General features: G+C 36.1%; 1 protein-coding gene across 2 annotated transcripts in view; it reads right to left on the reverse strand.

Annotated features, from left to right (window-relative positions):
* The window catches only part of mapkap1 (MAPK associated protein 1), a 76,374-nt gene that overhangs the window by 12,880 nt on the left and 38,668 nt on the right, over positions 1-24,826 (reverse strand). For both annotated transcript variants that reach the window (XM_079815910.1, XM_079815911.1), the window contains exons 7-9: positions 17,554-17,663; positions 2,337-2,444; positions 353-493 (exon numbers count right to left, since the gene is read on the reverse strand). In XM_079815910.1, coding sequence (XP_079672036.1) covers positions 353-493; positions 2,337-2,444; positions 17,554-17,663 — 359 coding nt within the window. The remainder of the gene's footprint in view (positions 1-352; positions 494-2,336; positions 2,445-17,553; positions 17,664-24,826) is intronic.

Raw genomic sequence — 24,826 nt, forward strand, 5'->3', positions numbered from 1 at the left:
CCGTTCAAGTGTAAAAAGACATGGAAGAGAACTCAGTATCACTATTCAGTATGAGAGCCAGCTTTGAGCGTTCGTTTCAGATGTGTGTTCAGCACAGAAAACAGTACGCGGGTCTTCTTGCGCTTGAATGGTTTAAAGTGCACACAAAGGAATCTTCAAGAGGAATCGAAATTTTAATTGTATAACAAGTATCCAATTCCTGACCGTAAGTGGAATCGATTTTCGCTTCCCAACTCTACACTACAGTACTCTATTTTTTCCCAGAGAAAACTCTTGGATTGGATCTGAATGTTGGTCTGTGTATTGGCAGTAGCTGAGCCTAATGTAAAATACAGGGATTTGGGATCTGTACCTAGCTGTACATCTGTGGTGAAGCGGAGCTTGTGGATCATGCTGATCTTGAAGGACTTGTAGTGGTGACTGCTCAACATGTCCTGTACCGTAGTGATGTCTATAGGCGGGTCCTCCTCCGAGCTCTCCTCGCCTCGAGAACCTACAGATGAAAGCAGGAGGGGATGGAGAAACAGATGCTGTTTAGGTGTGCTTTTGTGCACTTAACATTTAACGTTGCTGTTTTTGCAACAACGAATGTGATCAAAAAAGTGCATCTATTCATCTAAATAAATGAAAAACTCTTCCTGAAATGTTTTAAAGGGGTCCTTTTTCAAGGGATGCACCGATATGAAAATTTTGGCCGATACGATCATCGATAATTCTATATTGGAAGCTGATGACCAATATACTGGCCGATATATATAAATCCAAATTTGTATATAATTTTTGAGAGCCTGATTACAAAAACAAAAGTCTCATTATTAAGAGCCATGTCCCAAGCACACAATTATAATGTTCTCATAATCTTATGTAGCCTATATGACGGTGCATGTTGCACTTAACTATATTTTCCTTTTTGAAGTGATTCCAATCATATTTCAAGCAATTCAAACAGTGCGCATCTGAAGGAAATAATACATTATTTATCGCCTTTAAGATATTGGCCACATTTTCTTATCGGGCCGATAGCGATATATCGTGCATCCCTACTTTTTTTCACATTTTCAGCATTCTTTAGTGTATAATGTTGCTGTTTGAGCATGAAGAAGGTCTGCAAAGTTACAAGGCACAAAGTCCCTCCAGCGGGAGTTCTTCTCTAAATCAGCGTCACTGTTTCTGAATTCCCTGAAACGCCTCCATTGTAGGCTTGAATTTTCTTCCAGGAATTTTCTACCGTTAGTTAGTAGTCTGCTGGTACACACAGTTAAAGGGTTAGTTCACCCAAAAATGAAAATTCTGTCATTAATTACTCACCCTCATGTCGTTCGACACCCGTAAGACCTCCGTTCATCTTCAGAACATAAATGAAGATATTTTAGTTGAAATCTGATGCCTCTGAAAGTCCTCCATTGGCTCAATGGTACTCTACACTCTCAAGACCCTTAAAAGGTACTAAAGACGTCATTACAAAGTCCATCTCACTACAGTGATTCTACAATAACTTTATGAATCGGCGACAATAGTTTTTGTGCGCAAAAAACCCCTAAATAACGACTTACATAGTGATGACGATTTCAAAACAAAGCATCATGAAGCTTCGAAGCGTTATGAATCACTGAGCCGAATGATGATTCGGATCGCGTGTCAAACTGCTGAAATTTGGCGATTCAAACCGCTGAATCGACTCAGTGATTCATAACGCTTCGAAGCTTCATGATGCTTTGTTTTGAAATCGTCATCACTATGTAAGTCGTTATTTAGGGTTTTTTTGCGCACAAAAACTATTGTCGCCGATTCATAAAGTTATTGTAGAACCACTGTAGTGAGATGGACTTTGTAACAACGTCTTTAGTACCTTTTAAGGGTCTTGAGAGTGTAGAGTACCATTGTGCCAATGGAGGACTTTCAGAGGCATCAGATTTCAACTAAAATATCTTAATTTCTGTTCCGAAGATGAACGGAGGTCTGACGGGTGTCGAACGACATGAGGGTAAGTAATTAATGACAGAATTTTCATTTTTGGGTGAACTAACCCTTTAAGGTAAGAGGCGTAACAAAGCGTTTGACCAATCACAACGAACTGGCCCAGCCGACCAATCAGGGCCCATTGTGCTTTTCAGAAGGAGGGGCTTCATAGAGATAAGAACTAAACAGAGTTTTACTGACAGACTGGGAAGAGAGGAGCTGCAACAATGGGAAAAATAATGTTTTTAGAACAATCAAGCATGAAAACCTATTCTAGCAGAGCCCAAAAACTAAATCAAGACTTAGTAAAAGGGCATAATAGGTCCCCTTTAAAACGCTTCATGAGTGTGCAATGTTCAAAGATCATCAAAACTCACTGTTTTCTCGGACCAAGCAGAACTCCAGCGTTCCCTGGCTCTCCAGCGTACTGTCCAAATCCACCGCCACATTTGGTTCTGTTTGCTTCTCTAGTCGATACATGGGACCTGAAACAAATCCCACATTATTTAGCGTTTGATTTGAGCTTGGTTTAGTTGATTGCAGTTGCACTTGATGCACATGATCTACAAAACACATTTCATTGTACTGGTTGAGCTGAAAGATCATTACATGCAATATAATATTCAAAGATCACGTGTTCATGCCATTTAGTCTTACCCTTAATGTTGCACCAACATAAGCAGACCATATAAATGAGTTTGTTTGTTTATTGGATTTATTTTCCTTAAATAAATTATAAGCAATGATCAAATATGTAGATTCTGAAAGACTTTCATATTCCGATGGGAAACAACGGCAAGTAGCATCATCAATTAGATTTAAAAACAAACAAAAAAATGTGTCTTAATTGCCTAATTTTAACAGACACCAGAGCTTGAGCTATGAATGTATGAAAGTTGCGCTCAAGACAAAAAATATCCTTCTATTACATTGTTCTTGATGCAACTGATCTAGTCCGATTCACAAACAAATGACTCTTATGAACCTGTTCTTAATGAATCAGTAAAATAGACTATCTGTCTGAAATCCTTATTGAATCAGTTACTGAATAAACCGCTGAGTGGATGTATACAATCATTATTTTTAAACATGTACATTACTGGTCAAAAGTTTAGGGTCAGTACAATTGTTTTTTGAAGCAATTAATACTTTTATTCAGCAAGAATGCATTAAACTGATTAAAAGTGACAGTAAAGTATTAGAATGATTTATGAAATGCTGAAAATGTCAGCTTTGATCACAGGAATAAATTACATTTTAACATATTCAGATAGAAAATAGTTATTTTACATAGTGTAATAATATTTCACAGTATTACTGTTTTTACAGTATTTTTGATCAAATAAATACAGCCTTGGTGAGACTTTGTTTAAAAAACATTAAAAAAAAAATGCATCACCCCCAAATTCTTTGTGTATACTTACCAAATCACAAAAGACACACAATGAAACATGTAGCTTGGTTTACCGCAAGTACACTGTAGATTCAATACATTAATACTTTGAACCTTTGACTAGTTTAATACAAATCACAGAGAGCTCTTGAGACAGGACAGCCATCATAAATGACTTCAGGTTGACCAGAGCGATTCAAAAACAATCTCTTAGATGTGGTGTGATGGGATTCAGAGCTATTGGCTTCTCTCTTTATAACATCGCTTGATTAATATTGCTCAGTGCAAACAATCGAATTTGACTTTTTCTGTCCAATCAGATGGTATCAACCCATCTAATGGCCGATTAACTTTGACCGATCTTCACCTACGGTTTGTGATGATAAGTCTGTAACTATTGCCTTGCAGGAGCAATTGATGGTTATAAAACCAAAAAAATGGCTTTATTGGATCCTGTTTATTTGTCAGAGGCAGGAAAAAATGCCCAGAGGTAGGATCAAGTCTTTCCCTCGTTTTTCGCCAGAAAAGAAGGGAAAAAACAATACAGAGAAGCTGCCAATCTAAATAGGGCAAACACTCAAGGCGATATTTACCCTTTTGCAAATACCATGGTTTTCCAAAATGTCACCAGAGCCTCCGAAAGCTTACGACCTCTACCGAGAAAGAAATATGTTCACGACACCCTCCAGCACGATGCAAGATATATCAGAACGCAAACAAAGTCAACGAGTGAATCAATTCTATACAACACTCTGGATTTGACGTGCAAGAATCGGGCTAGTTGAGTATATGGAAGAAGCGAAGAGAGTGTCTCTCTGAATCTACGGGAGAAAACGTGTATCCCTGTAACTGCTGTGACACTGAAGAGCAAGAGACTGTGACTAATTCAGAAACACACAATCTGACCTTTTACAACCTCTCCTGCGACCCTGCACTGATCTCAATGAGCTGAGAGATTGCTTTTTATCCATTTCATCCTCCACAGGTAAAAATTGTAAGTCTGATGACTCGGTAAAGCAACAAATAAATAATTTTGAAATAAGGCAATACAGTGGCATTAGCCAGTACATAACTGTAGGTTGATTGAATCTAGATAAACTACCATTTAAAGCTTTGAGGGTCAGTAAATGTTTTTGAAAGTCATCAGGGCTTCATTTATATATTTAAAAAAATACAGTAAAAACATGAAATAATTTCTATGTAAATATATAGTCAAATGTAATGTCTTCCGGTGATCAAAGCTGAATTTTCAGCATCATTACTCCAGTCTTCAGTGTCACATGATCATTTTCCCACTCCTTTTCAGCGATTACTTTCCAGGACTTTTCCAATGTTACCACGACGGGAATAAAAGACAAGGATCACACTAAATATTGCTCTCGAAGTCTTTAAACGGCGTACAGTTTATTGCCATGATTTAACTTTAAAAACAGCTTTCAATATGAGCTCTTAAATCCTACATTATGACTATTGAAGCTTGTTTCCGCCACAGAATAAAAAGAGAAGAAAAGGTTATTGCGACTTTCTCACTATTCTGACTTTTTCTCGCAATTGCGAGTTATAAAGTCAGAATTGTGAGATATAAACTCACTAAATAAGTCTTTTTTCCTCAGAATTGGACTTTATAACTTGCAATTATGAGATCTCAATTCTGAGAAAAGTAGCCAGAATTACAAGATAAAAACTCTTGTATTCTGACTATCTCGCAATTCTGACTTTATATCACATAATTCTGACTATATCTCGCATTTCTGACTTTATATCACAATTCTGACTATATCTCACAATTCTGACTTTATATCACATAATTCTGACTTTATATCACATAATTCTGACTATATCTCACAATTCTAACTTTATATCACATAATTCTGACTTTATATCACATAATTCTGACTATATCTCACAATTCTAACTTTATATCACATAATTCTGACTATATCTCACAATTCTAACTTTATATCACATAATTCTGACTATATCTCGCAATTCTGACTTTGTATCACATAATTCTGACTATATCTCGCAATTCTAACTTTATATCACATAATTCTGACTATATCTCACAATTCTAACTTTATATCACATAATTCTGACTATATCTCGCAATTCTGACTTTGTATCACATAATTCTGACTATATCTCGCAATTCTGACTTTATATCACATAATTCTGACTATATCTTACAATCCTGACTTTATATCACATAATTCTGACTTTATATCACATAATTCTGACTATATCTTACAATCCTGACTTTATATCACATAATCCTGACTTTATATCACATAATTCTGACTTTATATCACATAATTCTGACTATATCTCGCAATTCTGACTATATCACATAATTCTGACTATATCTCGCATTTCTGACTTTATATCACATAATTCTGACTATCTCGCATTTCTGACTTTATATCACATAATTCTGACTATATCTCGCAATTCTGACTTTATATCACATAATTCTGACTATATCTCGCAATTCTGACTATATCACATAATTCTGACTATATCTCGCATTTCTGACTTTATATCACATAATTCTGACTATCTCGCATTTCTGACTTTATATCACATAATTCTGACTATATCTCGCAATTCTGACTTTATATCACATAATTCTGACTATATCTCGCAATTCTGACTTTATATCACATAATTCTGACTATCTCGCATTTCTGACTTTATATCACATAATTCTGACTATCTCGCATTTCTGACTTTATATCACATAATTCTGACTATATCTCGCAATTCTGACTTTATATCACATAATTCTGACTATATCTCGCAATTCTGACTTTATATCACATAATTCTGACTATATCTCGCAATTCTGACTTTATATCACATAATTCTGACTATATCTCGCAATTCTGACTTTATATCACATAATTCTGACTATCTCGCATTTCTGACTTTATATCACATAATTCTGACTATATCTCGCAATTCTGACTATATCACATAATTCTGACTATATCTCGCATTTCTGACTTTATATCACATAATTCTGACTATATCTCGCAATTCTGACTTTATATCACATAATTCTGACTATATCTCGCAATTCTGACTTTATATCACATAATTCTGACTATATCTCGCAATTCTGACTTTATATCACATAATTCTGACTATATCTCACAATTCTGACTTTATATCACATAATTCTGACTTTATATCACATAATTCTGACTATCTCGCATTTCTGACTTTATATCACATAATTCTGACTATATCTCGCAATTCTGACTATATCACATAATTCTGACTATATCTCGCATTTCTGACTTTATATCACATAATTCTGACTATATCTCGCAATTCTGACTTTATATCACATAATTCTGACTATATCTCGCAATTCTGACTTTATATCACATAATTCTGACTATATCTCACAATTCTGACTTTATATCACATAATTCTGACTTTATATCACATAATTCTGACTTTATATCACAATTCTGACTATATCTCGCAATTCTGACTTTATATCACATAATTCTGACTATATCTCACAATTCTGACTTTATATCACATAATTCTGACTATCTCACAATTCTGACTTTATATCACATAATTCTGACTATATCTCGCAATTCTGACTTTATATCACATAATTCTGACTATATCTCGCAATTCTGACTTTATATCACATAATTCTGACTATATCTCACAATTCTGACTTTATATCACATAATAATTCTGACTATATCTCCCAATTCTGACTTTATATCACATAATTCTGACTATATCTCATAATTCTGACTTTATATCACATAATTCTGACTATCTCACAATTCTGACTTTATATCACATAATAATTCTGACTATATCTCACAATTCTGACTTTATATCACATAATTCTGACTATATCTCACAATTCTGACTTTATATCACATAATAATTCTGACTATATCTCGCAATTCTGACTTTATATCACATAATTCTGACTATATCTCACAATTCTGACTTTATATCACATAATAATTCTGACTATATCTCCCAATTCTGACTTTATATCACATAATTCTGACTATATCTCATAATTCTGACTTTATATCACATAATTCTGACTATCTCACAATTCTGACTTTATATCACATAATAATTCTGACTATATCTCACAATTCTGACTTTATATCACATAATTCTGACTATATCTCACAATTCTGACTTTATATCACATAATAATTCTGACTATATCTCGCAATTCTGACTTTATATCACATAATTCTGACTATATCTCACAATTCTGACTTTATATCACATAATAATTCTGACTATATCTCCCAATTCTGACTTTATATCACATAATTCTGACTATATCTCATAATTCTGACTTTATATCACATAATTCTGACTATCTCACAATTCTGACTTTATATCACATAATAATTCTGACTATATCTCACAATTCTGACTTTATATCACATAATTCTGACTATATCTCGCAATTCTGACTTTATATCACATAATTCTGACTATATCTCACAATTCTGACTTTATATCACATAATAATTCTGACTATATCTCCCAATTCTGACTATATCTCATAATTCTGACTATATCTCATAATTCTGACTTTATATCACATAATTCTGACAATATCTCGCAATTCTGACTTTATATCACATAATAATTCTGACAATATCTCGCAATTCTGACTTTATATCACATAATAATTCTGACAATATCTCGCAATTCTGACTTTATATCACATAATAATTCTGACTATATCTCACAATTCTGACTTTATATCACATAATAATTCTGACTATATCTCACAATTCTGACTTTATATCACATAATAATTCTGACTATATCTCTCAATTCTGACTTTATAACCCACAATTGCAAGTTTTTATCAATTATGAGATTAGGTAGGTGCTAACCAGTTATCATTCACTGCATACATTTGAGCAGTTAATAGCATTATCAAACTGCTGCAAGAGGCAACACAACACTAAACATCATCATTGAAAATACTCTCACGTGTCTAAACTCATCCTGAACATCGCACTTTCTGCAACTAGCGATAATTGTTTGGGCCAGTGATAAAAAAAAGCACTTTTTTAAAAAATATTTTCCAGGACAACAACAAGATTTTACATGTTCTAAAATTTTCCATGTGTTTTCCAGGACGAGTGGGAACGCTGAATATGATGATTTACTGCTCAAGAAACATTTTTGATTATTATCAATGATGAAAACAGTTGTGCTGCTTTATATTTTTGCGGAAACATAATTTTTTTCTGCATTTATTTAAAAACAAAAATCTTTTGTAACAGACACTTTATTGTGGCCTTTTCTGAATAAAAGCTTTCATTCATTAAAAATTTACTTTAACTTTTGAATGGGACTGTATATGGCAATAATATATGGTAATACATTTATAAAGAATTCAACTGATGTGCGGTCACAGGTGTGCATATATCAAAGGTTTCAACGATCAGATTTCAGAGCCGTTTCATAATGAATCTTTAATAATCGGAAACCAGATGTGCTGTGTGGAGCTACAAATCCAATCATTTCTTGTGCATGTGTGTCATTAAAAATATCAAGCCAAGTGCTAAATAAAACAGCTGATGCTAAATACCCACAAATCCACACAAATACAGCATCTGCTGAAAATGTTCAGCTTTGTATTATGTCTCAATGCATTGCCCCTAAGCACATAAAGCATAACAGTCACGGTCTTTCTCTTTCGTCTGAGCTCATCTGTAGTTCACACACAGGCACACCGACCCCAAACCGCAGCCGTCGCCGCCTTCCAAATGTCACCAACATTTACCCTGATAAGGCTCATAGGAGGCATTCAATCGCGCTTATCTCCCCCAGCAGACCCACAGAGCTTTACAAACCCTGAGCCGCTCATAAAACTAGTCATATTTAATACAGTGCGCACCCTTCCTACTGTCCACATGCCTACCTATTCACTGAGCTTAACTGCAAAACGAGACATACCATTGGATGGATGGATGGATGGATGGATGGATGGATGGAACCAACGATTGGATGGATGGATGGATGGATGGATGGATGGATGGATGGATGGATGGATGGATGGATGGATGGATGGATGGATGGATGGATGGATGGATGGATGGATGGATGGATGGATGGATGGACGGACGGACGGACGGACGGACGGACGGACGGACGGACGGACGGACGGACGGACGGACGGACGGACGGACGGACGGACGGACGGACGGACGGACGGACGGACGGACGGACGGACGGATGGACGGACGGACGGATGGACGGACGGACGGATGGATGGATGGACGGACGGACGGACGGATGGACGGACGGACGGATGGATGGGTGGACGGATGGATGGGTGGATGGATGGGTGGATGGGTGGATGGATGGATGGATGGATGGGTGGATGGGTGGATGGATGGATCGACAGAGCGATGGATGGATGGATGGATGGATGGATGGACGGGTGGATGGACGGGTGGATGGACGGGTGGGTGGATGGATGGATGGATGGATGGATGGATGGATGGATGGATGGATGGATGGATGGATGGATGGATGGATGGATGGATGGATGGATGGGTGGATGGACCGACAGAGCGATGGATGGATGGATCGACGGATCGACAGAGCGATGGATGGATGGATGGATGGATGGATGGATGGATGGATGGATGGATGGATGGATGGATGGATGGATGGATGGATGGATGGATGGATGGATGGATGGACAGGTGGATGGATCGACAGAGCGATGGATGGATGGATCGACAGAGCGATGGATGGATGGATGGATGGATGGATGGATGGATGGATGGATGGATGGATGGATGGATGGACGGACAGACAGAATGATAGATAGACAGATAGGTGATAGAGGGATAGATAGAATGATAGATAGAGTGATCGATAGTACCACAGATAAATCGATAGATGGATGGATGGATGGACAGACAGAATGATAGATAGACAGATAGGTGATAGAGGGATAGATAGAATGATAGATAGAGCGATAGATAGAATGATAGATAGAGCGATAGATAGAGCGATAGATAGATGGATGGATGGATGGATGGAAGGACAGGAGATATAACGATAGATAGAGTGATCGATAGAACCACAGATAAATTGATAGATGGATGGATGGATGGATGGATGGACAGACAGAATGATAGATAGACAGACAGGTGATAGAATGATAGATAGAGCGATAGATAGAATGATAGATAGAGCGATAGATAGATGGATGGATGGATGGACAGGATGGACAGACAGAATGATAGATAGACAGACAGGTGATAGAATGATAGATAGAGGGATAGATAGAATGATAGATAGAGCAATAGAAAGAATGATAGATAGATGGATGGATGGACAGGAGATAGAACGATAGATAAAGTGATCGATAGAACCACAGATAAATCGATAGATCGATAGATGGATGGATGGATGGATGGATGGATGGATGGATGGATGGATGGATGGATGGATGGATGGATGGATGGATGGATGGATGGATGGATGGATGGATGGATGGATGGATGGATGGATGGATGGATGGACAGACAGACAAAATGATAGATAGACAGACAGGTGATAGAATGATAGATAGAGCAATAGATAGAATGATAGACAGAGCAATAGATAGAATGATAGATAGAGCTATAGATAGAGCAATAGATAGAATGATAGACAGAGCAATAGATAGAATGATAGATAGAGCTATAGATAGAATGATAGATAGAATGATAGATAGAGCTATAGATAGAATGATAGATAGAGAGATAGATAGAGCAATAGATAGATGGATGGATGGATGGATGGATAGACAGGAAGAATGATAGATAGACAGACAGGTGATAGAATGATAGATAGAGTGATAGATAGAATGATATATAGAGCAATAGATAGAATGATAGATAGAGCGATAAATAGAATGATAGATAGATGGATGGATGGACAGGAGATAGAACGATGGATAAAGTGATCGACAGAACCACAGATAAATCGATAGAGCGATAGATGGATGGATGGATGGATGGAAGGACAGGAGATATAACGATAGATAGAGTGATCGATAGAACCACAGATAAATCGATAGATGGATGGATGGATGGATGGAAGGACAGGAGATATAACGATAGATAGAGTGATCGATAGAACCACAGATAAATCGATAGATGGATGGATGGACAGACAGGTGATAGATAGATAGACCGATAGATAGAATGATAGATAGATGGATGGACAGGAGATAGAACGATGGATAAAGTGATCGATAGAACCACAGATAAATCGATAGAGCGATAGATGGATGGATGGATGGATGGAAGGACAGGAGATATAACGATAGATAGAGTGATCGATAGAACCACAGATAAATCGATAGATGGATGGATGGACAGACAGGTGATAGATAGATAGACCGATAGATAGAATGATAGATAGAGCGATGGATAGAATGATAGATAGAGCGATGGATGGATGATGTTGTTTTGTTGACAGAGGGTTAGGGGTTTGTTCAAATACAAATGTATTAAATTAATATATAATGGGAAGGAAACAATCGCTCAAAAAAGAAAACGAAAAAAAAAACCCTGCAAAACAGTGATCAGGAGAGAAGGCAACACAGTGGACAGAAGATTGGATCGGCCTCTTGTCTCCAGTGGGTAAATAAACAATCAATACTCATCTAAATGCAGATGAGAGCACGGTCTGCGCCGTCTAACGTTTCTCTTCTGGACCAACTACCCCATCACATCCACTCAAGATGTCTTCTGAGACACCATCTCGGACTAAAAGAGAAACAATCACCTGCAGAATGGGATACTGGGCCGGGACGGGGCAATGGCTCACTGCCCACAGGGCAATTCTGTAGGTTTATTTCCAATTAAATTCCCTCTGAGGGCTCTCTTGGGCTGCTGTCAAATCAATCCGTCTCTGATGAGGCTGTACATCAAACACAAGTACTCTCAAACCACTGAAACCAAATATATAGTATTATATAACAGAGAGTGGCCATACTTTTAAGAGCAATGAGTTTTTCTCTTTTTTTAAGCTGAGGCATGTCTAAGATGTCACAAATCCTGGGTTTGTTTTTATGCCCCAGAGACTGAAGCGCCCGATCGGCTGTTCCTCTGATACCTTTAAAAAGACAAAGAAACACGGATCTCACTAAGCCGGAGCATTTATTTTTCTCTTATTCTCACAGTCTTTGTTGTTTCTGTCAAACACTTGCTTGGTTTAGCAGAAAGAAATGCCAACAGATTGAGTTTCCAACCCAAAATAGCATCCGAAACATTCTCACGTTAGACTATTTGTGAATTTCAAAGTACAAAATCGATTGAAGTGAAAGGCAAATGTCATTGTGATAGATTAACACAAGTTAACACTAAAATAACACAAGTTGTTGTCATATTTGAGGAAAGGAATTGAAATACTGTGACTGTGAAAATATAAATATAATATAAAATAACACTTACAAATCAAACAAAAGAACTTCATAAAATGACTTAAATATATTATTATTAAATATAATGCAATGATTTAAAATATGAAAAAACAATGAGACAAAATGAGAGAATTCTAAAAGTGTGATGGCATGGAAATTAATACAAATCTTAAAAATAATTAATAGGAATTTTTATGATAAGTATAGATTTTTATAGTTATGTCAAGCTTATCAGGTAGAAATTTACTTCAGGGATAATGGAAATTATTCATAATTTAAAAAGAATAATATAATTAATATAATATTATAATTATGTATGTGTGTGTGTGTGTGTGTGTGTGTGTGTGTGTGTGTGTGTGTGTGTGTGTGTGTGTGTGTGTGTGTGTGTGTGTGTGTGTGTGTGTGTGTGTGTGTGTGTGTGTGTGTGTAATAATTACAAATTTAATATAATAAAAAAATATTGTCTTGAAAAATGTGGAGAATAAATGATAATAAATTATTTAGAAATTATATATATATATATATATATATATATATATATATATATATATATATATATATATATATATATATATATATATATATATATATATATATATATATATATATATATATATATATATATATATATATATATATATATATATATATATATATATATATACACACATACATACATACACATACATATACAAACACACACATATACACACATACATTATATACACACACACACATCTATCTATCTATCTATCTATCTATCTATCTATCTATCTATCTATCTATCTATCTATCTATCTATCTATCTATCTATCTATCTATCTATCTATCTATCTATCTATCTATCTATCTATCTATCTATCTATCTATCTATCTATCTATCTATCTATCTTTATACACACACACACACACACACAGAGAAATAATTCATATAATATGATAATAAAATAGTAATACAATTAAAAAATATTGTCTTGAAAAATAGGGAGATTATGGTTATAAGAAGAAATTGTTACAAAGGGAATGTTTTAAATGATTTGTCACCATTAGGGCTTTCTGATTTATATTTTTCTTCATCCTAGTTTTTAATAATAAAGTTATTGTTATATTTTTGATACTGCTTTATAATGTATGACAGCTTACAAGTAAGAGTTGAATATTTAATATCATATTCTTTCTAGTGTTTACCCATATGTGGATTTTTTTGATATATTTTAATGTCCTATCATGATTTGCATGTATTTGAGTGTCTAATTTAGGTGATTACCAAAGAGTTGTATTTTATTCCACATGGGTATTGTGCCTGATGAAGTTCAATTCAGCTGAATAAAAAGTTGTTTGGAGATGTTATTTTCAGTGTGCTTCTTTTTTCCATTATGGTTATTTTGTTGTCTTGAACCTGAGCCCAATTAGGGTGTGTGGGATGTAGACACCTTTGTATTTTTGATTCTTGAAAATCAAACCTTGGTTCCACAAAGGTTGAGAACCACTGCTACAGACTAGTCAATGTGGTGTCGATGAAGGTGTACATGAGCCATGCTGATGAGGCTGTGTGGATACACGAGGCAAAGGCGAAGACTATAGCCCCTTTAAACTGACAGAGCTATCCCGCAGCGCCCTGACTGCAGGCTTTGACCTCAGTGTGTGTGGTAAATCCAAGAGAGATGAGGCTCCAGTGGCTCTCCACGCACCATCATTTTCTCTGCGTTTCATCCATTTTCCCTCTAATACACTTCTGTTCCCGCACCATTGCTTTCCATTCTTTATGTGCACTTCTCCATCTCGGAGTCAGTCTGTGGCTCAATCTCTTCTCCTCACCCCTCTTATCTCACCGCTGCCCTGGCTCATCATGGCCATCAAAGGGGCGATCCGTTACCTGTGACTTTTTGTATTAAACTCTCTGGCCTTATCAGATTCCGACCCATTCGCCGATGACAAATTAGGACGGCACATTGCCACGGTTATCGGGGCAAATCACAGCAGACTGCTTCACTTACTTTCTAAGATGAAAACTACACGCACACACAAATTCCAGTTCGACTGACTATTCAAAGGCACCATTTGCTACACTTCTACACTTTATAATGCCGATACGTAGGTAAAGGGGCCAAAGCTTCAAAAAAGGTGTTTTTAACAATCTTTTCAAAGCTGATGTAATGCACATTTTCACAATTCAAGTTGTTAAAATAACATTTCAAAGGTTTTTTTTTGTACTGTTTTTATGTCAGGTAGTACAACCAAATAGTTGCATGCATATATACTGTAGTTGTACCACCTGACATGGAAAGTGTACCATTCTACCCAGACTTGAAATGAGCGGTTTTTACTATTTGAGAGAGCTTTCAATTCTGCCACAAGGATCAGTCGGGCTCCTCTGGATGATGCATTATCATCTTTACTGTTATTATCTTGTCAATTCATAATAAAAGAGCCATGTTTGTAGTTGTGCCACCCTGACATTTGAGAATATACAAATTGTTGGACAAACTACTGATATTTATAAAATGTGTTTATTTGAAAGGTTTCAAACCTAAAATGACGCCATAGTATTTAGTTTTTAATTTGTTATTATTAGGGATGCACGATATTATCGGCACGACATCGGAATCGGCCGATAAACGCTTAAAATATAAAATATACGGCCGATATGAAAAAATTATGCCGATAAGCCTTGCCGATATTATAACGTGTTGATATGCGCCTGCAATAACGATCACGTGTGCAAGGAGTGCTATAGCGATAAGATCACGTCAGCCGTGTGGTCATTCTTCAAGTGAAAACAAGCAAGTGCATTGCATGTATGGTGATTTATATTGTCAGTTTTTAAATGCTGCCTTGAATTTGTGAATCAACGCAGGATTGCCAGGTTTTCACAACAAAACTAGCCCAAAACAAGCACAATCGCTTCTACAGCTGCTGAAGCTCCTCCAGGTCCTAGTGCCCGACCGGGAGAATGTTAAATATAGCCTATTTAGTGGAGGCGCTGTTGTTACAGTAATAGAATACACTAATAAATAGAAGTTACTTCTTTTTCTGAATAAATAAAGCAGTAATGATGTCAAAGCACAAGCATGACACTTGTCAATTAAATACTTTTACATACAGTTTATTAATCTGTAATAAAATTTTATGAAATGGATGATGAAAAATAATCCAAGGAGCACTAAAATAACGGTGAATGTTTTTATCTGAAGCTAAATACAGCATCAACTGATCCCATGCCACCCCCACTTCATGTGAACTAACATTAAATCCAAAAAGAAAATATTTAGGTTACAATTGCATCTGTCTGGGGTGAAAAATTACTGACTTTATTATTGTTATTTTCAGCACTTTTAATATACTATTATTTAAAAAAAGAACTTTATTAACATTAATTTATTTTTAACAAGTATCTTTTTAGTAAGGAGACCTCAGAAATCTGAAACCAGAATGAAAAAAAAACTTTTTTTTTGCTCAAAATGGTGGTTTCCAAACAAATGGAAAAAAAAAAAAAAATTTAGCCGGCATCGGCTAGAATGAGTTGAAAAATATTGGCATATCGGTTATATCGGCATACCCTAGTTATTATTAAGACATCATTTCAAATAGTTTTCTTAAGGTCTGTGCACACCGGGACAATTTTCGCGCACTCTTATCACCAGCGTTTTTCGGCACGTCTTTGTGTTCACACCCAAGTGATTTTCATTGGCGATGCACCGAGTGAACTTGCAAATTCAGTAGATGGTGCTCCCGGTACACAAGGTGGTGCTGCGGCACTTTACGCTTCTGACACTCGCTTGTCACGCAGAAGAAGAAGAAGAGAGTATTTACGCGCTTGCCAAAACCATTAGCAGCTCATCTTCTTCTTTGTCTACTTACTTTTTCTTTGTCGTATCAATATGTGCTCGGCAAGACCGTTTTGTGCTTGAGCGTCGTGTTTTACTGTAACTTCAGCAGCTCCAGGCACGTGAACAAAAGCGCAGATCTCATTGGTCGGGCCAGTTTTTAACGCGCCACGTCAAAAAAAAATTTAAATTGCGCTTTTACGCCTGCCGTTTTGAGCATTGGTGTGCACACTCATATTGGCGCTCTTTGTGTAGCCACGAGGCGATAAACGCACACGAAAATCGTCCCGGTGTGAACAGGCCTTTAGTTTGTTCGGACAGTTGCACCACCTGACATTTTGGGGGTTTGGGATAAAACATAAAATAAAAATGCATTACTTAAATGTACTAAAAATGAATTCAAACTGAATAGTTTTTAAAGAATAAAGGGATATATGTCATGAATTTATAAAATTATTTTAAAAGAAAATAATGCACTTGGAGACTAAATATGCCTGTCTTGTTATTGACCCAAAAGCATTAGTGTTGTTATTGAGTTAAATTGTTTTTCTTAACTGAAATAAAATATAAATATTAGACGGAAAACTTACATAAAAATAAGAAATGTCACCTTGACAACTAACATAAAGTACTAAAATTACTAAAACTGAAATAAAAATAAATATACATAAAAACTAATAAAAATTACAAAAATAAACAAAATTAATAACACAATGAAAACTATGAAAATAGTTTCCTTGATTATAAGCAAATTAATCTAATAGTCTAATAGTAGTAAATAAAAGAATAGTAAAATAAAATCGCAGGCCAACCAAAATAGATAATCCAACATTGTATATAGGATTATAGGAATATAAGATTGAATCCAAAACATATCTATCATTTCACATGAAGTGAATAAAGTAAATCTTTCAGATCCTCACCTGATCCTTTCTGGGAGCCCTTCCTCTTTTTGAGGGCCTTCTGCAGAATATCCTTCATGGTCACTTTCAGGCTGTCCACTGGGATCAGGGAGAAACCATGAGCGGCGTTTCTGTGGGTGAGGAAGGCAAATCATCAGTCATATTGAATAAATCTTTCACGTTTGAGTTAGATGCGAACTTCCTGTCCATCAGAGCATCAACACTGAGATCATGCCCTCAGATTCTCAGGATTGAGCTTTGAGTCTCAACCGATGGCTGAGCATATCATATTCAAATATATGAACTTCCAAGATATCAAACCATTATGTTCAAGATGAGTTTCACATAATTTAGATTTGTTTGTCCTGAGGAAACTAGTGGTTAAGAACTATGCTTATGGCTACAAAAGAATCAAAAACATTATCATCAAGTGATACTGTGATTAGGGCTGTCACGATTACTCGAGTAAATTCAAGTACTTGATTTAAAAATGTATGTACCCATGTCGAGTAAGCGGCAAAAAACCCATGTACCGCATCATTAGACCATTACCTAAGGCATTAAATACCATTGTATTAAAACCATGTATAGAATGTATTAAAACCATTCAAAAACCATAACATAGCATAGTGCTATTGTGATTTCACAAAGGCTGCGACTCAATTAAATAAATATATGCCCCGCAGGTTTAGTATATTAATGCTGTTTAAATATAAAATGACAAAATAAAGGTTTAAGCCCTCGCTCTGAGTTTGCATGTTTTGATGTCCACATATTCTTGTTCAAGAAATTACAGTAACTGTAGCAGTTCTATTGTAAAAAAGCGGCCAAATATTAAAGGTGCACTATGTCAATTTTTTTCAGTAAAATATCCAAAAACCACTAGGCCAGTGTTATATATTTTGTTCAGTTGAGTACTTACAATATCCCAAATGTTTCCAAGTATTTGTAAATCGTGAGAAAATTTCTATTTTAACTGAGGAACCGGGACGTGTGAGGGATTCACCTGTCAATCACATCCTATCTGTGTTACTCTCGGTTTCCACTTTTATTTTGCAGAAACTCTCACTGCAGTGTGAACAAGTGTCATAGCAGCCGCCGAGAGAACGCACAGAGTAACGTCATAACATCATTTTCAACACACTCAGATGTGTCTAATATGATAAACAGAGCTGCGTTACCTCATACTCATGACCGGAAAAGCGGAAATGGCGCCGGCGACTGTGGCATAATAAAAGTCTATGTAACTTTTGTAACTCGCTGCTCGCGAGGCGTGTGTTGCGTTCATCTTATTAACAATCGCTCCAGCGGTTCCTCAGCTCCACAACACTCGCTCCTGCTCTGCTTCAGACTACAGTAATGTTAATAATCACATCCATCAACATGATTTCTGCGCGAGTCCTATCCCGATTCTTTCCCACGGGCTGTGAGGTGAAGACCACATGTCCCAAGATTCTGCGCTCAAACTTGGTGTCATCAAACTACGCCTTCGTTTTGAATAGGCGAACTCTAGCGGACGGAAAAGTTACATAGTGTAGCTTTAAGAAAAACTGGTGGTTTGGCCAATATGAAACAAGGATTTGATCTGCTGTAAAGTGTAACAACACCAGACCATTAGCATCCTCTCCTGGCATTTGTTATAATACATTGTTTATTATGTTTATTTGATGTATTTTATGTATATTATGAATTTCAACAGTGTTTTTCTATAAAAACATGATTACTTTATTCTTTATTTGAACCCCATATTATTCCCTCATTGTTATAATATGTGTATTTTTAAGTCCTTTTAAAAGCTTAGTAAGTCTTTGCTTAGGTCTATTTTTATTTCTACAAAAATATCAAATTAATTGTCAAAAATAATCTACCAATTACTCGATTGTCAAAATAATCGTTAATGACAGCCGTAATTGTGATCATAACATTATTGCAAAAATATTAAGAAACATTTATGTTGATTGAAACAAAATAAATGCTAACTGACAAGTTTAAGCATACTGACCATATTTAAAAGCAAAAAATAAATAAATGTAAAAAAAAATGACAAAACTAAATTACTAGAACTAACTAAAACTAAACTAAAAAATGAACATATAAAAAATGTTATAAACACTATAATAGTATGTTAATGATACTAAAATAACACTTCTATTAACGCTATTCTTTCATTAAGATTTATTGCATAAAACCAAACAATTAAAATGTGAGAGCCAGTGATTTCTACAGGATTTTGAACACAAACACTCTGTAATTAGATTTTATCATTAACCTTTCAAATGTAATGTGGTTCAATAAGCGAGTGAGTCATCTGAGCTGATTCAGTCCATGATTCAATTGATTCACTAAACAGAACCACATTACTCAAGAAAGAAGCCAATATTTTTGTGCAGATGTAGTATGAGAATCACTCTTGAATGTCAGTGCAGCGGTACTGGTGCGAGCAGTTAGTGTCAGAAGAAAAGCTTGCACACAGAAAGAGTGTATTGTACTCTTAAGTGGTCGGCTTGCTTTATCAGAGCACATCCTCAACACAACAGGGCCGAGGGCCAGTCCACGAGTTAAACTTTGAGCACATGGACGCATCACTGCGATAGACTACATCAACAGAACAACAACCCCAGGCCAGAAACCGGAGAGCACACACTTTCTGGACAGAGGACTCGCGTGTCCACTTCCATTTAGCAGTCCTGACCCATCAGCCTCAGGCCAGGGCTTCTGACAGGCTTCACGTCAGGCCGGGGATCCGGGAGAAGAGGTCGCGGGCCCCGATGGCCCACTGAGGGCCAAGCACTGGCTCAGTTCTCGCCCAGGGTCCTGCAGTGCCACATCAGTGGGCCTCTCATGAAGGGAGCATGCAGCTGACCCAGAGAGCTCTGAATGCCAGCCGACGGCTGAGAGCTGATGAATAAATCACAAATATATACAGACAAAAGACAATGAAAAGTGCAAAGCAGCTGGGCCACGAATACAACTTTTGTACAAAAAAAAAAAACTAAATTAGTTCATGCCACAGGCAAATGGCTACTTATAATGAAGTTATACCACCGTTCAAAAGTTTGGCGTCAGTAGATTTTTAATGGTTTTGACAGAAGTCTCTTATGCTCACCAAGGCTGCATTAATTTAGATTAAAAAATACAGTATAAACAGTAATATAGTGTGTAAGGTGGAAAATAATTCCCCCTTAACGCCATCAGAAGGGCCAGTTGGAGTTAGAAGAACAAAAGAATGGCTGGCTGGCAAATGGTCTTCGCACCTTTGATACAATGGGGGAAGTTTTGTCTGATTGGTTACTTTCAAACGTCTTACGGTTTGGTCTGATTGGTCAGTTTTAAAAGAGTCAGATTTGAATTTGGTGACATCAGGGAAAAGGATAAAAGAGGATTTCAACTGTAGCTCGCAGAGGCCTACTGAGCATAATGAAGGGTTTATGTTTACTATTTGAAACTATTTTAAGTGTAACCATAACTAGAATTTGTGTTTCCTTTTAGAAGAGATTTATGTCCATGATGTAATTGACATTTTACATTTACTTGATTGTTAATAAATTGTAACATTTTTGATCCTTTCTGAATTAATCTGTAATTATTAACTAATCTCCAATGTGGAACGGTATAATTGCAACAAAGGGTTAAAACGGAACGATTAAATGTATGATTAACTATCAAATATAAATGATCAAACAACCGGTTGGGATTCTCTTCTAAATGCGACAACTATGATAAATGGAGTCAGATAAAGAATATTATAATCAAATCCATTCTTCCAGCTGAAACACTGAACGCGTGCGGCCTTCACCGCGGTTCGCTACCGATCATTGGAGCGAATTCATGCGGTCTTACAAGTGAAATATTACAAATACCGTTTTCTATTGTAAACTGTAATTGTTTCCTGTGATCAAAGCTGAATGTTCAGAATCATTACTCCAGTCTTCAGTGTCACATGATCCTTCAGAAATCATTAATATGAGGATTTCCTGGTCAAGAAACATTTAAGATTATTATCAATGCCGAAAACAGCTGCGTTCCTTAATATTTCTGTGTAAACCAAGATTTTTTTTCCACAGGATTCGATGAATAGAAAGTTTAAACAAACATTTATTTGAAATTTAAATCTTTTGTAACATTATGCATGTCTTTACTGTCAATTTTGATTAATTTAAAGTGATAGTTCCCCCAAAAATGACAATGACCATGATTTACTCACCCTCAAGTCATCCTAGGTGTATCGGACTTTCTTCTTTCAGACGAATAAAATCGGAGTTATATTAAAAATGTCCTTGCTAATCCAAGCTTTATAATGGCAGTGATTTGTTATTTCGTTTTTGAAGTCCATAAAAGTGCATCTATCCATCATATAACTGCTCCACACGGCTCCAGGGGGGTTAATAAAGGCCGTCTGAAGTGAAGTGGCATGTTTGTGTAAGAAAAATATCCATATTTAAAACTTTATAGACTAAAATAACTAACTTCCAGCGGATTGCCATACACATCAATTTACGGCGAAAGAGTAACCCTTGACACATGCGTATTGACGAACGCAGAAGCGCAGAGGATAGAGAAAAACAAAACACCGGTCATGAATTAGAGTCTAAAACGAGACTCTTTAAAGAGAAATGCCGGAGGATTTCGATATAAGAGAAGAGGGGCTTGAGTTTGTTGCCCAGCTCTATCTATGAGAGGCATCAAAGCTTGAGATGCTTCTATGCATCGCGTCAGGGGGTTCCTCTTTTAGCGCAAGTCGACTTGTGTACTGATGACCGCCGGAAGTTAGTTATTTTAGTCTATAACGTTTTAAATATGGATATTTTTCTTACACAAATGCACCACTTCGTTTCAGACGGCCTTTATTAACCCCCCAGAGCAGTGTGGAGCAGTTATATGATGGATAGAAGCACTGTTATGGACTTCATAAACGAGGCAACAATTACTGCCATAATAAAGCTTGGACTTTTTTAATACAACTGATTTTATTCGTCTGAAAGAAGAAAGTCATACACACCTAGGATGGCTTGAGGGAGAGTAAATCATGGGCTAATTTTCATTTTTGGGAGAACTAACCCTTTAATACATCCTTGCTGAATACAAGCATTTATTTATTTAAAAACAAAACTCATGCCGACCTCAAACTTTTGAACGGTAGTGTCTTATTTCTTTCCTCGCTGGTGAAATGTTAAAGGAACAGGGGCCCGTTTCAGTAAGGAGGTTCAACCAACTCTGAGTTTAAACCTGAACTCTGAGTTGACTTACTCTGAGATGGGAAACTCTAAGTTTTGGGTTTCTGAACATCTGAATTGAGGTCGTTCAATCAACTCTGAATAGACTGACTCTGAGTTAAGCTCATGCACTCCAACTATGAAAAGCCATGATCAATGGAGCTCCGAAATTACGATTCACCATGGCAACAGCACCCAACAAAAAGACGTTTGCATACTTCCGGGTCAATACACAAGTTTAATTCTTAATTATTTGAATTAAGTTTAATTTTCATGGTATCCAAAAGACAAACAAAGAATGTGGCAGCAGCTAAAAATTAAAGAAAAAAAACCCTAAAGCTTTAAGCATAAAATGTTCATGGGTGTAGGTTTAATGACTTTACAAACATTTGACATATTAAATAAATATAATTCAGTGTCCAATGTGCAGCAACTTTTCCCATATAGACCCTTTTCACAGTGATGACGTGTTTTAATGGTCATCAATATAGTTTTTTGTATTATTTTTTTTTTAATGTATGTACATTTATAACACTAATACTTTGTATTATATTACTTTTGCATCAAATTACAAAAATCAAGTTACCGCTGCTGTGAGAGTGTTTCTAATACAGTGTCTATGGGAGTGATGGTGAAAAATTATATCTTTCTCTCTTTTCACTTCCGTTATCAAAATCACTCTATTTTTACCTCTTTTTGAAAGTTGTGAAATCACTATTGTGGAGTTTTTCTTGTGGAGACACAAAAATATATATTTAATGTATTCTCTCATTCACCGCTATAAGAGTTAACCCAACTATGACGACTTCAGCTTCGGAAACCCAGAAATGTGAAAAGGGTCTATGCTCTTTTCACATAATGAAATGTTATCTGATCACACCTGTTACATTTATTAATCAGGGTAATGACATTAACATTTGACTTCTACTCAGGCCAGCCAAACTCCAGCACCACTGACAGATGAAGAGGAGATGGAGGAAGAATATTAACACCCAACAGGAAAAATAATAAAGTATTTGTAGGAAATAAAGATGACTATAAAAACATTTTAATAAATGTATTTAACAGCTGTGGTGGTGGTTATGCCATATATCTCGTACTACCATCTGGCAGCATCCTTCCATTCCATACAGTAATCAGTTTTCAGAAAGTGTGAGGATGGGTATATGAGTGTCATAAATGCGTCCAACCACTGGAAATCCTAAAGGAAACTCTAATTATCAGGGATACTTCTAGAGGTTTATCAAGTGAACATCAGGATCCTTCCTGTATAAAAGGACATGCCATTTTTGTCACTTTGACAGTGTCCTCATGATCAAAATATGATTAATGAATGTTCCTGCAAAGAATGCTTTTCTTACTTTGTATTTTTGTCAAGTGGCAGATAATTTAATTTGTTTTAAGTAAACTTCGCTTACTTTACATTTAGATTAAATTTATAATTTTTTGATATTTATACTTGAAATACGACCAAAATACAGTAAGAAAAGAATTTGTGCAGTTTGAATGAATGAATAAAGTATTTAAAAACTGCTGGTGCTTTAAAAAGGGGAGGAGAACAAAAGAAACTCTGGGTTTACCAAAGGAAACCTGCTCCTGACCAGGTTAGGTTCATAGAGTAAGTTACCCTGGTAACTGACTCTGAGTATAAGTTACCTCTCTTTCAGAAACGGGCTTGGCTTACCCTGCTTTCTCGGGTTTGACATACCTCCCATTCTGAAACAGAAAACCCAGAGTTTCCCTTATTTCAGGGTTAACATACTCAGAGTTTTCACTTAACCTCCTTTCTGAAACGGGCCCCAGTTCACCCAACTGTGTAAACAACAATCAGTGCAAATATCATCCAATCTAAACAAGTACAGGAAAACGCATCCAAAAAATAAAGCAGAAGCTTCACTGTACAACCCAAATTCAGTATTACAGCCCAAACCTTCCCTATCAAAGGCAGGACAGTCTGGCAGGGCGCCATTCAAATCCAATTAGCAACTTCAAATTAATAGGGGGCTCCTAATGCTTTGTCAGCCACATTAACCAAACAGTTGATTAGAGATATTCCCAAAAGCACAGAAGAGCAACAATCT

Source organism: Gobio gobio (assembly GCF_949357685.1).
Source record: "Gobio gobio genome assembly, chromosome: 4".
Taxonomy (NCBI): domain Eukaryota; kingdom Metazoa; phylum Chordata; class Actinopteri; order Cypriniformes; family Gobionidae; genus Gobio; species Gobio gobio.